The sequence below is a fragment of the Salmo salar genome, chromosome ssa11 (assembly GCF_905237065.1).
Source record: "Salmo salar chromosome ssa11, Ssal_v3.1, whole genome shotgun sequence".
Classification (NCBI taxonomy): Eukaryota; Metazoa; Chordata; class Actinopteri; order Salmoniformes; family Salmonidae; genus Salmo; species Salmo salar.
The window spans coordinates 110,512,960-110,527,792 of record NC_059452.1 but is presented as its reverse complement, the minus strand read 5'-3'; the positions used below and the strand labels follow the sequence as shown (position 1 = coordinate 110,527,792).

Below are 14,833 nucleotides of genomic sequence, written 5' to 3'. Positions count from 1 at the left end.
AAGCGTCATGTCTGGAGGAAACCTGGCACCATCCCTACGGTGAAGCATGGTGGTGGCAGCATCATGCTGTGGGATTGTTGTTCAGGACTAGTCAGGATCAAGGCAAAGATGAACGGAGCAAAGTACAGAGAACCTTGATGAAAACCTGCTCCAGAGCGCTCAGGACCTCAGACTGGGGCGAAGGTTCACCTTCCAACAGGACAATGACCCTAAGCACACAGCCAAGACAACGCAGGAGTGGCTTTGGGACAAGTCTCTGAATGTCCTTGAGTGGCCCAGCCAGAGCCCAGACTTGAACACGATCAAACATCTCTGGAGAGACCAGAAAATAGCTGTGCAGCGACGCTCCCCATCCAACCTAACAGAGGTTGAGAGGATCTACAGAGAAGAATGGGAGAAACTCCCCAAATACAGGTGTGTCAAGCTTGTAGCGATATACCCAAGAAGCCTCCAGGCTGTAATCGCTGCCAAAGGTGCTTCAACAAAGTACTGAGTAAAGGGTCTGAATACTTATGTAAATGTGATATTGATTTCTTTTTAAATACATTTGCAAAAATGTCTGAAAACCAGTTTTTGCTTTGTCATTATGGGGTATTGTGTGTATTTTTTTATCCATTTTAGAATAAGTCTGTAACGTAACAACATGTGAACAAAGTCAAGGGGTCTGAATACTTTCCGAAGGCACTGTATGTCCTTTAGTTCCTCAGCAGCTACAGTTGAAGTCGGAAGTTTACATACACCTTAGCCAAATACATTTAAACTCAGTTTTTCACAATTCCTGACCTTTAATCCTAGTAAAAATTCCCTGTCTTAGGTCAGTTAGGATCACCACTTTATTTAAGAATGTGAAATGTCAGAATAATAGTAGAGAGAATGATTTACTTCAGCTTTTATTTATTTCATCACATTCCCAGTGGGTCGGAAGTTTACATACACTCAATTAGTATTTGGTAGCATTGCCTTAAAATTGTTTAACTTGAGTCAAACGTTTTGGATAGCCTTCCACAAGCTTCCTACAATAAGTTGGGTGAATTTTTGGCCCATTCCTCCTGACAGAGCTGGTGTAACTGAGTCAGGTTTGTAGGCCACCTTGCTCTCACACGCTTTTTGAGTTCTGCCCACAAATTTTCTATAGGATTGAGGTCAGGGCTTTGTGATGGCCACTCCAATACCTTGACTTTGTTGTCCTAAAGCCATTTTGCCACAACTTTGGAAGTATGCTTGGGGTCATTGTCCATTTGGAAGACCCATTTGTGACCAAGCTTTAACTTCCTGACTGATGTCTTGAGATGTTGCTTCAATATATCCACATAATTTTCCTTCTTCCTGATGTCATCTATTTTGTGAAGTGCACCAGTCCCTCCTGCAGCAAAGCACCCCCACAACATGATGCTGCCACCCCCATGCTTCACGGTTGGGATGGTGTTCTTCGGCTTGCAAGCCTCCCCCTTTTTCCTCCAAACATAACGATGGTCATTATGGCCAAACAGTTCTATTTTTGTTTCATCAGACCAGAGGACATTTCTCCAAAAAGTACAATCTTTCTCCCCATGTGCAGTTGCAAACCGTAGTCTGGCTTTTTTATGGCGGTATTGGAGCAGTGGCTTCTTCCTTGCTGAGCGACCTTTCAGGTTATGTCGATATAGGACTCGTTTTACTGTATATAGATATAGATACTTTTGTACCTGTTTCCGCCAGCATCTTCACAAGGTCCTTTGCTGTTGTTCTGGGATTGATATGCACTTTTCGCACCAAAGTACGTTCATCTCTAGGAGACAGAACGCGTCTCCTTCCTGAGCGGTATGACGGCTGCGTGGTCCCATGGTGTTTATACTTGCGTACTATTGTTTGTACAGATGAACGTGGTACCTTCAGGCATTTGGAAATTGCTCCCAAGGATGAACCAGACTTGTGGAGGTCTACAATTTCTTTTCTGAGGTCTTGGCTGGTTTCTTTTGATTTTCTCATGACGTCAAGCAAAGAGGCACTGAGTTTGAAGGTAGGCCTTGAAATACATCCACAGGTACACCTCCAATTGACTCAAATGATGTCAATTAGCCTATCAGAAGCTTCTAAAGCCATGACATCATTTTCTGGAATTTTCCAAGCTGTTTAAAGGCACAGTCAACTTAGTGTATGTACAATTCTGACCCACTGGAATTGTGATACAGTGAATTATAAGTGAAATAATCTGCCTGTAAACAATTGTTGGAAACATGACTTGTGTCATGCACAAAGTAGATGTCCTAACCGACTTGCCAAAACTATAGTTTGTTAACAAAAAGTTTGGAGTGGTTGAAAAACGAGTTTTAATGACTCCAACCTAAGTGTATGTAAACCACCGACTTCAACTGTAGGGCCTTTACTTCCTCAGCAGCTGGGGCCTTCAGTTCCTCAGCAGCTGGGGCCTTCAGTTCCTCAGCAGCTGGGGCCTTCTGTTCCTCAGCAGCTGGGGCCTTCAGTTCCTCAGCAGCTGGGGCCTTCAGTTCCTCAGCAGCTGGGGCCTTCAGTTCCTCAGCAGCTGGGGCCTTCAGTTCCTCAGCAGCTGGGGTCTTCAGTCCCTCAGCAGCTGGGGCCTTCAGTCCCTCAGCAGCTGGGGCCTTCAGTCCCTCAGCAGCTGGGGCCTTCAGTCCCTCAGCAGCTGGGGCCTTCAGTTCATCAGCAGCTGGGGCCTTTAGTCCCTCAGCAGCTAGGGCCTTCAGTTCCTCAGCAGCTGGGGCCTTCAGTTCCTCAGCAGCTGGGGCCTTCAGTTCTTCAGCAGCTGGGGCCTTCAGTTCCTCAGCAGCTGGGGCCTTCAGTTCCTCAGCAGCTGGGGCCTTCAGTTCCTCAGCAGCTGGGGCCTTTAGTCCTGTGGAAAAAGAAAGAACAATGACATACTGAACACTGAAGGAGAAGTGTGTGTGTTTGAGTGCGTACCTCTCCTCTCCGTTGTTCTCCTCCACCCAGGCCACTATCTTCCCCTCCCAGCCTGGAACCAACGCCTCATCTTCAAATACCTAAATACACACACACACCACATACACACACACACACACACACACCACATACACACACACACACACCACATACACACACACACACACACAAAATATCAACACTGTGACTGTATTTATGCATAGATCACCAGACTCCTCCCTCCTTCTACCCCTCCTCTCCTCCCCCTCCTCTCCTCCCCCTCCTCTCCGCCCCCCTCCTGTCCTCTGCCCCTTCTCTCCTCCACCTCCTCTCCTTCTCCTTTCCTCTACCCCTTCTGTCCTCTGCCCTTCCTCTCCCCCTCTACGCTACTCTCCACTTGCCTCCCCCTCCTCTCCACTTGACCCCCCCTCTTCTCCCCCTCCTCTCCACTTGCCCCCCTCTTCTCCCCTCCTCTCCCCCTCTACTCCCCTCTCCACTTGCCCCCCCCTCTTCTCCCCCTCCTCTCCACTTGTCCCCCCCTTTCCTCCCCCCTCTTCTCTCCCCCTCTACTCCCCTCTCCACTTGCCCCCCCTCTTCTCCCCCTCCTCTCCACGTGTCCCCCCTTTCCTCCCCCTCTTCTCTCCCCCTCTACTCCCCTCTCCACTTGCCCCCCCTCTTCTCCCCCTCCTCTCCACTTGCCCCCCCTCTTCTCCCCCTCCTCTCCACTTGCCCTCCCCTCTTCTCCCCCTCCTCTCCACTTGCCCTCCCTCTTCTCCCCCTCCTCTCCACTTGCCCCCCTCTTCTCTCCCCCCTCTTCTCTCCCCCTCTTCTCTCCCCCTGCTCTAGTTCCTCCCTCATCTCTTTTCTCCCTCCCTCCTCACCTCTTCTTTAACGGTACCAAACTCGGGGTCGAGGGCTTTGAAGTGGAATCTGTGGTTGTCATCTCTGTCTACTGCCGTCTTCACATCTCTCAGAGTTACTTTCCCCAACCTAACACACATCAAATGTTTCCAATAATCTTCTCACCCAGACTCTGCACCCTGCATGATCATCCAAAACAGCATCTCTGCACATCCTGACTCTTGACATTTTATAGTTCCTTCATTGCACATGATCCTGTCAAATAGTTTTTGTTTTGTTTAATACTTCTCTACATACAGGGCCTTCAGAAAGTATTCATACCCCTTATTGCACATTTTGTTGTAAGTCTCTTGTTAGTCTCAAAATGGATTAAATGAAAAATATTCTCTCACCCATCTACACACAAAGTGAAAATATGTTTTTAGAAATGTTTGCAAATGTATTGGAAAATTAAATACATACATCTTATTTACATAAGTATTCACACCCGAGTCAGTATATGATAGAATCACCTTTTTGGCAGCGATTACAGCTGTGAGTCTTTCTGGGTAAGTCTCTAAGGGCTGTGAGTCTTTCTGGGTAAGTCTCTAAGAGCTGTGAGTCATTCTGGGTGAGTCTCTAAGAGCTGTGAGTCTTTCTGGGTTAGTCTAAGAGCTGTGAGTCTTTCTGGGTTAGTCTAAGAGCTGTGAGTCTTTCTGGGTTAGTCTCTAAGAGCTGTGAGTCATTCTGGGTGAGTCTCTAAGAGCTGTGAGTCTTTATGGGTAAGTCTCTAAGAGCTGTGAGTCTTTCTGGGTTAGTCTCTAAGAGCTGTGAGTCTTTCTGGGTTAGTCTATGAGCTGTGAGTCTTTCTGGGTAAGTCTCTAAGAGCTGTGAGTCTTTCTGGGTCAGTCTCTAAGAGCTGTGAGTCATTCTGGGTCAGTCTCTAAGAGCTGTGAGTCTTTCTGTGTTAGTCTCTAAGAGCTGTGAGTCTTTCTGTGTTAGTCTCTAAGAGCTGTGAGTCTTTCTGTGTTAGTCTCTAAGAGCTGTGAGTCTTTCTGGGTAAGTCTCTAAGAGCTGTGAGTCTTTCTGGGTCAGTCTCTAAGAGCTGTGAGTCTTTCTGGGTCAGTCTCTAAGAGCTGTGAGTCTTTCTGGGTAAGTCTCTAAGAGCTGTGAGTCTTTCTGGGTCAGTCTCTAAGAGCTGTGAGTCTTTCTGGGTAAGTCTCTAAGAGCTGTGAGTCTTTCTGGGTAAGTCTCTAAGAGCTTTGCAAACCTGGGTTGTGCAATATCAGCACATTTAAAAAAAAATGTTTTTTAATTGTTCAAGTTCTTTCAAGTTGATCATTGCTGGACAGCCATTTTCAAGTCTCGCCATTTTTAAGATTTATGTAAATGTCTGCCAGTGTATATTTGGCCTTGTGTTTTAGGTTATTGTCCTGCTGAAAGGTGAATTCATCTCTCCGTGTCTGGTGGAAAGTAGACTGAACCAGGTTTTCCTCTAGGATTTTGCCTGTGCTTAGTTCTATACCATTTATTTGTATTATTACAAAACGCCCTAGTCATTGCAAATGACAAGCATACCCATAACATGATGCAGCCACCACCATGCTTGAAAATATGAAGTGGTATTCAGTGACGTGTTGGATTTGCCCCAAAGTTAACGCTTTTGTATTCAGGACATAAAGTTAATTTCTTTGCCACACTTTTTGCAGTTTTACTTTAGTGCCTTATTGCAAACAGGATGCATGTTTTGGCATATTATTTATGTGTATAGACTTCCTTTTCACTCTGTCATTTAGGTCAGTATTGTGGATTAACTACAATGGAGTTGATCCATCCTCAGTTTCATGCAACTTGTTAAGGAAATGTTTACTCCTGAACTTATTTAGGCTTGAGATAATAAAGGAGTTGAATACTTATTGACCCAAGAAATTTCAGCTTTTCATTTTTAATTAATTTGTAAAAATGTCTAAAAAACAAAACAATTCCACTTTAACATTATGGGATATTGTGTATAAGCCAGTGACACAAAATCTCAATTTAATCCGTTTTAAATTCAGATGTAATACAACAATGTGGAAAAAGTCAAAGGGTGAGAATAGTTTCTGAAGGCATTACATGTGGATTGTCAATTCTGCGTCTAGATATGTCTTTATATCCTGTTTATTGTGGCAGCACCATATGAAAATTACTGTTCATGCAAATGTATTTGTCGAATAAAGGTGATTCTGAAACATTTCAAGGTCCCAGATAAATTGGTTATGATTAGGGGTTAAGTAAACACACGTACCTCTTGTTGATGTGGATCATGCAGGGTGTTTGTGAGTGGTCTGTAAAGTAGAGGACCTTAGTGGAACCACACGAGCTCAGCAATGGACTACTGTAGGAGTGGGCCATCTCTGGAACACACACACACACACACACACACACACACACACACACACACACACACACACACACACACACACACACACACACACACACACACACACACACACACACACACACACACACACACACACACACACACCATCAGAAAAAAGGGACATTTCATGTGTGTGGCTGACATGTCTTTTTGTCAAGCAACACATGCCAGGGAAGGTCCTACACTGCGTAGACCCCCTGGTGCACTCAATGACCGTGATGTGTACAATAGTGGTTCCTCCTTCAAAAATTGTGTCAACAGAGAAGTATATTTTCTGGCTTATTTAAATATTGACTGGCTTTCATCAAGCTGCCCACTCAGGAAAAATCTTTAAACTATAACCAGTGCCTTCAACCTGGTTCAGGTTATCAGTCAACCTACCAGGGTAGTTACAAACAGCACAGGAATGAAATCATCAACATGTATTGATCACATCTTTACTAATGCTACAGAAACGTGCTTTAAAGCAGTATCCAAATCCATAGGATGTAGTGATCACAATATAGTAGCCATATCTAGGAAAACCCAAGTTCCAAAGGCTGGGCCTAATATAGTGTATAAGAGGTCATACAATAAGGTTTGTAGTGATTCATATGTTGATGATGTAAAGAATATTTGCTGGTCTGTGGTTTGTAATGAGGAGCAACCAGACGCTGCACTGGACACATTTATGAAACTACTTATTCCAGTTACTAATAAGCACCCATTAAGAAAATGACTGTAAAAACTGTTAAATCCCTGTGGATTGATGAGGAATTGAAAAAATGTATGATTGAGCGGGATGAGGGTAAAGGAATGGAAAATAGGTCTGGCAGCACAACTGATTGGAAAACATACTGCAAATTAATAAATCATGTGACTAAACTAAATAAAAAGAAACAGAAACGACACTATGAAACAAATAAATTATATAAAGAATGATAGTAAAACGCTTTGGGACACCTTACATTACATTTTGGGGGAAAAAGCCAACATGGCTCCTTCATTCATTCAACTACTTTAATGAGTTTTTCATTGGCAAGACAAACTTAGGGATGACATGCCAGCAACAAACGCTGACACTACACATCCAAGGATATCTGACCAAATTATGAAAGACAAGAATGTACTTTTGAAATCCATAAAGTCAGTGAGGAAGAGGTGAAAACATTATTGTTGTCTATCAACAATGACAAGTCACCGGGGTCTGACAATCTGGATGGAAAACTACTGAGGATAATCGCAGATGATATTGCCACTCCTATTTGCCACATCTTCAATTGATGCCTACTAGAGTGTGCCCTAAGGCCTGGAGGGAAGTTAAAGTCATTCTGCTACCCAATAATAGTAAAACCCCCTTTACTGGCTCAAATAGCCGACCAATCAGCCTGTTGTCAACCCTTAATAAACTTCTGGAAAAAATTGTATTTGACTAGATACAATGCTATTTCACAGTAAACAAATTGATAACAGAATTTCGGCATGCTTATAGGGAAGGACACTCAACAAACACAGCATTTACACAAATTACTGATGATTGGCTGAGAGAAATTGATGATAAAATGATTGTGGGGGCTGTTTTGTTAGACTTCAGTGCAGCTTTTGACATTATCGATCATAGTCTGCTGCTGGACAAACGTATGTGTTATGGCTTGTTGTCAATTTGTTTACTGTAAAATAGAATTGTATCTGGACAAACTCAATTTTTCCCAAAAGATTATTAACCTCACTAGGGGGTGTGGGACGCTAGTTTGTAGAAACATGCCAAACGATGTTTTATTCAATAATCCACTGTCTCAAACAACATCCGGTGAAATTGCAGAGCGTGAAACTCAACAAAACAGAAATTCTCATAATAAACATACATAAAAGATACAAGTGTTATACACCAGCTTAAAGATAAACTTCTTGTTAATCCAACCGCTGTGTCAGATTTCAAAATGGCTTTACGGGGAAAGCAAACCATGCGATTATCTGAGAACAGCGCCCAGCAGACAAATCATTACAAACAGTTAGCAGCCAAGGAGAGGAGTAACAAAAGTCAGAAATAGCGATAAAATGTATCACTTACCTTTGATGATCTTCAGATGGTTGCACTCCGAAGACTCCATGTTACAGAAATGTTTGTTTTGTTCGATAAAGTCCCTCTTTATGTCCAAAAACCTCTGTTTTGTTGGTGCATTTTGTTCAGCAATCACAACAGACAGACGAAAAATCAAAAAAGTACAATAAAAGTTTGTAGAAACATGCCAAACGATGTTTAAAATCAATCCTCAAGTTGTTTTGGTCATAAATAATCAATAATATTTCAACCGGACCAAAGCTTCATCAATAGAAAAGGAGAAACAAGAAAGGCTCCCGTAAAGGACTGGACTATCTAACTAACTATCCTTAGGTAATAACTTTAGCTTCCCTCCAGGCCTGAGGGCACAAACTTTCTAGTACGGTTAAATTGAAGATGTGGCAAAATGTTCCATCCCAGTTGTCTGACACTGATACGCCAACAATAATTTTTTCACCTCTTCCCCACTTACATTACAGAATTCAAAATTACAATGCTTGTCTTTGATAATTTGGTCAGATATACTTGGAAGTGTAGTGTCAGCGTTTGTTGCTGGCATGTCATGCCTAAGGTTGCTAATCATTAAAGTAGTTGGCAACGTCACTGTGATTTGTGATGGAGCGGAAATTTTTGCCCAAAATGTTATATAAGGTGCTCTAAAGCTTTTTACTTTTTTATCTTTGTTTCATAGTGTAGTTTCTCATTTTTATTCAGTTTAGTCACATGATTTCTCAATTTGCAGAACATTTATATTTATATATATATAAATAGCATAGTATGATCGGTCTATTATTGTCCTATATATATATTTATTTATTTAATTTCACCTTTATTTAACCAGGTAGGCAAGTTAAGAACAAGTTCTCATTTACAACTGCGACCTGGCCAAGATAAAGCAAAGCAGTTCGACACATACAACAACACAGAGTTACACATGGAGTAAAACAAACATACAGTCAATAATACAGTAGAAAAATAAGTCTATATACAATGTGAGCAAATGAAGTGAGATAAGGGAGGTAAAGGCAAAAAGGCCATGGTGGCAAAGTAAATACAATATAGCAAGTAAAACACTGGAATGGTAGATTTGTAGTGGAAGAAAGTGCAAAGTAGAAATAGAAATAATGGGGTGCAAAGGAGCAAAATAAATAAATGAATACAGTAGGGGAAGAGGTAGTTGTTTGGGCTAAATTATAGATGGGCTATGTACAGGTGCAGTAATCTGTGGGCTATGTACAGGTGCAGTGATCTGTGAGCTGCTCTGACAGCTGGTGCTTAAAGCTAGTGAGGGAGATAAGTGTTTCCAGTTTCAGAGATTTTTGTAGTTTGTTCCAGTCATTGGCAGCAGAGAACTGGAAGGAGAGACGACCAAAGGAGGAATTGGCTTTGGGGGTGACCAGAGAGATATACCTGCTGGAGTGCGTGCTACGGGTGGGTGCTGCTATGGTGACCAGTGAACTGACATAAGGCGGGGCTTTACCTAGCAGAGACTTGCAGATAACCTGGGTTTTGCGACGAGTATGAAGCGAAGGCCAGCTAACGAGAGCGTACAGGTCTCAGTGGTGGGTAGTATATGGGGCTTTGGTGACAAAACGGATGGCACTGTGATAGACTGCATCCAATTTGTTGAGTAGAGTGTTGGAGGCTATTTTGTAAAAGACATCGCTGAAGTCGAGGATCGGTAGGATGGTCAGTTTTACGAGGGTATGTTTGGCAGCATGAGTGAAGGATACTTTGTTGGAAATAGGAAGCCGATTCTAGATTTCATTTTGGATTGGAGATGCTTAATGTGAGTCTGGAAGGAGAGTTTACAGTCTCACCAGACACCGAGGTATTTGTAGTTGTCCACATATTCTAAGTCAGAACCGGCCAGAGTAGTGATGCTGGACGGGCGGGCAGGTGCGGGCAGCGATCGGTTGAAGAGCATGCATTTAGTTTTACTTGCATTTAAGAGCAGTTGGAGGCCACAGAAGGAGAGTTGTATGGCATTGAAGCTCATCTAGATGTTAGCTAACACAGTGTCCAAAGAAGGGCCAGAAGTATACAGAATGGTGTCGTCTGCGTAGAGGTGGATCAGAGAATCACCAGCAGCAAGAGCGACATCATTGAAGTATATAGAGAAGAGAGTCGGCCCGAGAATTGAACCCTGTGGCACCCCCATAGAGACTGCCAGAGGTCCGGACAACCGGCCCTCCGATTTGACATACTGAACTCTATCGGAGAAGTAGTTGGTGAACCAAGCAAGGCAATCATTGGAGAAACCAAGGTTGTTGAGTCTGCCAATAAGAATGTTGTGATTGACAGAGTTGAAAGCCTTAGCCAGGTCAATGAATACGGCTGCACAGTAATGTCTCTTATCGATGGCGGTTAAGATATCGTTTAGGACCTTAAGCGTTGCTGAGGTGCACCCATGACCAGCTCTGAAACCAGATTGCATAGCGGAGAAGGTACGGTGAGATTCGAAACGGTCGGTAATCTGTTTGTTAACTTGTCTTTCAAATACCTTAGAAAGACAGGGTAGGATAGATATAGGTCTGTAACAGTTTGGTCTAGAGTGTCTCCCCCTTTGAAGAGGGGGATGACCGTGGCAGCTTTCCAATCTATGGGAATCTCAGACGATAACAAAGAGAGGTTGAACCTCATATCATCACAGAGGGGGACTGGGGATGCTACCCTGACCTTGGTGAACATGGTGGCTAGTCACATTCAACATGCTAAATCATATCATCACAGAGAGGGACTGAGGATGCTACTGATAAAGGAATTTATATGTTTAAAGTAATGACTAAAGAATTCCACCCTGAAACGTGTAAGACTACGTGAAATGTATTAGAGTTATAAGACTATAATCCAATAATATGTGGGTGAGAGAAGTTTTGACTCTGAAAACTGATAACAGGAAAAAGGGCCAAGGCCTCTCTAATCTGGGGAATGGCGAGAAACTGCCAAGGCTGGTAGAAAAGTGGTGTGTATGTGTGTGTGTGTGTGTGTGTGTGTGTGTATGTGTGTGTGCGCGTGCTGGTGGGGGTGAGAGTTATAAAATGACTGTGTATGCATTTTTGACTTCAGAACGTCCTCTGAATAAACTACTATGAACCTTTTGCAGAATCTGAAACTTTTCCTATTTATTATTAAACCCAGGGTCTTACAAACCTCGGGGAATTAGTCAAAGCTTAAATGATTGCTTAGTTATCATCATTGGGATTGAACATTGTCATGGCAGCTACCCTGACCTTGGGGAACATGGTGGCTAGTCACATTCAACGTGTTAAATATAGAAAATAGTACAAATAAAGAAAAACCCTTGAATGAGAAAGTTTGGACACACCTACTCATTCAAGGACGTTTCTTTATTTTTACTATTTTCTACATTGTAGAATAATAGTGAAGACATCAAAACTATGAAATATCACTTGGAATTTTGTAGTAACCAAAAAGTGTTAAACAAATCAAAATATATTTGAGATTCTTCAAAGTAGCCACTCTTTGACCTTGATGACAGCTTTGCAACCAGCTTAAGGAATGCTTTTCCAACAGTCTTGAAGGAGTTTCCACATATGCTGAGCACTTGTTGGCTGCTTTTCCTTCACTCTGCGGTCCAACTCATCCCAAACCATCTCATCTGATGCAACACCCCTGGAATGAGTAGGTGTGTCCAAACTTTTGACTTGTACATTTATTTAGAATAGTCCAATCTAAAACTGATAACTTTTTTAATGTTTCACTATTTAAAAATAAAATTCACTGAGGATGGTCCTCCCCTTTCTCTTATGAGGAGCCACCACTGCTAGATACAGGCTAGCCTTCATATAAGGTACAATATCCACTGCTAGATACAGGCTAGCCTTCATATAAGGTACAATATCCACTGCTAGATACAGGCTAGCCTTCATATAAGGTACAATATCCACTGCTAGATACAGGCTAGCCTTCATATAAGGTACAATATCCACTGCTAGATACAGGCTAGCCTTCACATAAGGTACAATATCCACTGCTAGATACAGGCTAGCCTTCACATAAGGTACAATATCCACTGCTAGATACAGGCTAGCCTTCATATAAGGTACAATATCCACTGCTAGATACAGGCTAGCCTTCATATAAGGTACAACATCCACTGCTAGATACAGGCTAGCCTTCACATAAGGTACAATATCCACTGCTAGATACAGGCTAGCCTTCATATAAGGTACAATATCCACTGCTAGATACAGGCTAGCCTTCATATAAGGTACAATATCCACTGCTAGATACAGGCTAGCCTTCATATAAGGTACAATATCCACTGCTAGATACAGGCTAGCCTTCATATAAGGTACAATATCCACTGCTAGATACAGGCTAGCCTTCATATAAGGTACAATATCCACTGCTAGATACAGGCTAGCCTTCATATAAGGTACAATATCCACTGCTAGATACAGGCTAGCCTTCATATAAGGTACAATATCCACTGCTAGATACAGGCTAGCCTTCATATAAGGTACAATATCCACTGCTAGATACAGGCTAGCCTTCATATGGGGCGGCAGGTAGCCTAGTGGTTAGAGCATTGGGCCAGTAATTGAAAGGTCGCTAGATCGAATCCCCGAGCTGACAAGGTAAAAATCTGTCGTTCTGCCCCTGAACAAGGCAGTTAACCCACTGTTCCCCGGTAGGCCGTCATTATAAATAAGAATTAGTTCTTAACTAACTTGCCTGGTTATATATATATATAATATATATGGTTATATAATATATATATATATATATATACACAGTTGAAGTCGGAAGTTTACATACACCTTAGCCAAATACATTTAAACTCAGTTTTCCACAATTCCTGACATTTAATCCTAGTAAAAATTCCCTGTCTTAGGTCAGTTAGGATCACCACTTTATTTTAATAATGTGAAATGTCAGAATAATAATAGAGAGAATGATTTATTTCAGCATTTATTTATTTTCATCACATTCCCAGTGGATGAGAAGTTTACATACACTCAATTAGTATTGGTAGCATTGCCTTTAAATTGTTTAACTTGGATCAAACATTTCGGGTAGCCTTCCACAAGCTCCCCACAATAAGTTGGGTGAATTTTGGCCCATTCCTCCTGACAGAGCTGGTGTAACTGAGTCAGGTTTGTAGGCCTCCTTGCTCGCAAACACTTTTTCAGTTCTGCCCACACATTTTCTATGGGATTGAGGTCAGGGCTTTGTGATGGCCACTCCAATACCTTGACTTTGTTGTCCTTAATGCATTTTGCCACAACTGTGGAAGCATGCTTGGGGTCATTGTCCATTTGGAAGACCCATTTGCGACCAAGTTTCAACTTCCTGACTGATTTCTTGAGACGTTGCTTCAATATATCCACAAAGTTTCCTACCTCATGATGCCATCTATTTTGTGAAGTGCACCAGTCCCTCCTGCAGCAAAGCACACCCACAACATGATGCTGCCACCCCCGTGCTTCACAGTTGGGATGGTGTTCTTCGGCTTGCAAGCCTCCCCCTTTTCCTCCAAACATAACGATGGTCATTATGGCCAAACAGTTCTATTTTTGTTTCATCAGACCAGAGGACATTTCTCCCAAAAGTACGATCTTTGTCCCCATGTGAAGTTGCAAAGCGTAGTCTGGCTTTTTTATGGCGGTTTTGGAGCAGTGGCTTCTTCCTTGCTGAGCGGCCTTTCAGGTTATGTCGATATAGGACTCGTTTTACTGTGGATATAGATACTTTTGTACCTGTTTCCTCCAGCATCTTCACAAGGTCCTCTGCTGTTGTTCTGGGAACCCAGATTTGTGGAGGTCTTCAATTTATTTTCTGAGGTCTTGGCTGATTTCTTTTGATTTTCCCTAGATGTCAAGCAAAGAGGCACTGAGTTTGAAGGTAGGCCTTGAAATACATCCACAGGTACACCTCCAATTGACTCAAATGATGTCAAATAGCCTATCAGAAGCTTCTAAAGCCATGACATCATTTTCTGGAATTTTCCAAGCTGTTTAAAGGCACAGTCAACTTAGTGGATGTAAACTTCTGACCCACTGGAATTGTGATACAGTGAATTATAAGTAAAATAATCTGTCTGTAAACAATTGTTGGAAAAATGACTTGTGTCATGGACAAAGTAGATGTCTTAACCGACTTGCCAAAACTATAGTTTGTTAACAAGAAATTTGTGGAGTGATTGAACAACGAGTTCCAACCTACGTGTATGTTAACTTCTGATTTGAACTGTTCACATAAGGTACAATATCCACTGCTAGATACAGGCTAGCCTTCACATAAGGTACAATATCCACTGCTAGATACAGGCTAGCCTTCATATAAGGTACAATATCCACTGCTAGATACAGGCTAGCCTTCATATAAGGTACAATATCCACTGCTAGATACAGGCTAGCCTTCATATAAGGTACAATATCCACTGCTAGATACAGGCTAGCCTTCATATAAGGTACAATATCCACTGCTAGATACAGGCTAGCCTTCATATAAGGTACAATATCCACTGCTAGATACAGGCTAGCCTTCATATAAGGTACAATATCCACTGCTAGATACAGGCTAGCCTTCACATAAGGTACAATATCCACTGTTATAACTATTTTTGAGAAAAAGCGGCTTCATCCAATTTTACATTTTTAGAAAGT

General features: G+C 42.3%; 1 protein-coding gene across 1 annotated transcript in view; it reads right to left on the bottom strand.

Annotated features, from left to right (window-relative positions):
- Positions 1-2,215: 2,215 nt before the first annotated feature.
- LOC106592268 (dixin-A) overlaps positions 2,216-14,833 on the bottom strand; it is a 150,727-nt gene continuing 138,109 nt past the window's right edge. The window contains exons 17-20 of the mRNA XM_045688922.1: positions 6,023-6,131; positions 3,777-3,885; positions 2,917-2,996; positions 2,216-2,848 (exon numbers count right to left, since the gene is read on the bottom strand). Of these exons, the coding sequence (XP_045544878.1) occupies positions 2,827-2,848; positions 2,917-2,996; positions 3,777-3,885; positions 6,023-6,131 (320 nt within the window). The 3' untranslated portion in view covers positions 2,216-2,826. The remainder of the gene's footprint in view (positions 2,849-2,916; positions 2,997-3,776; positions 3,886-6,022; positions 6,132-14,833) is intronic.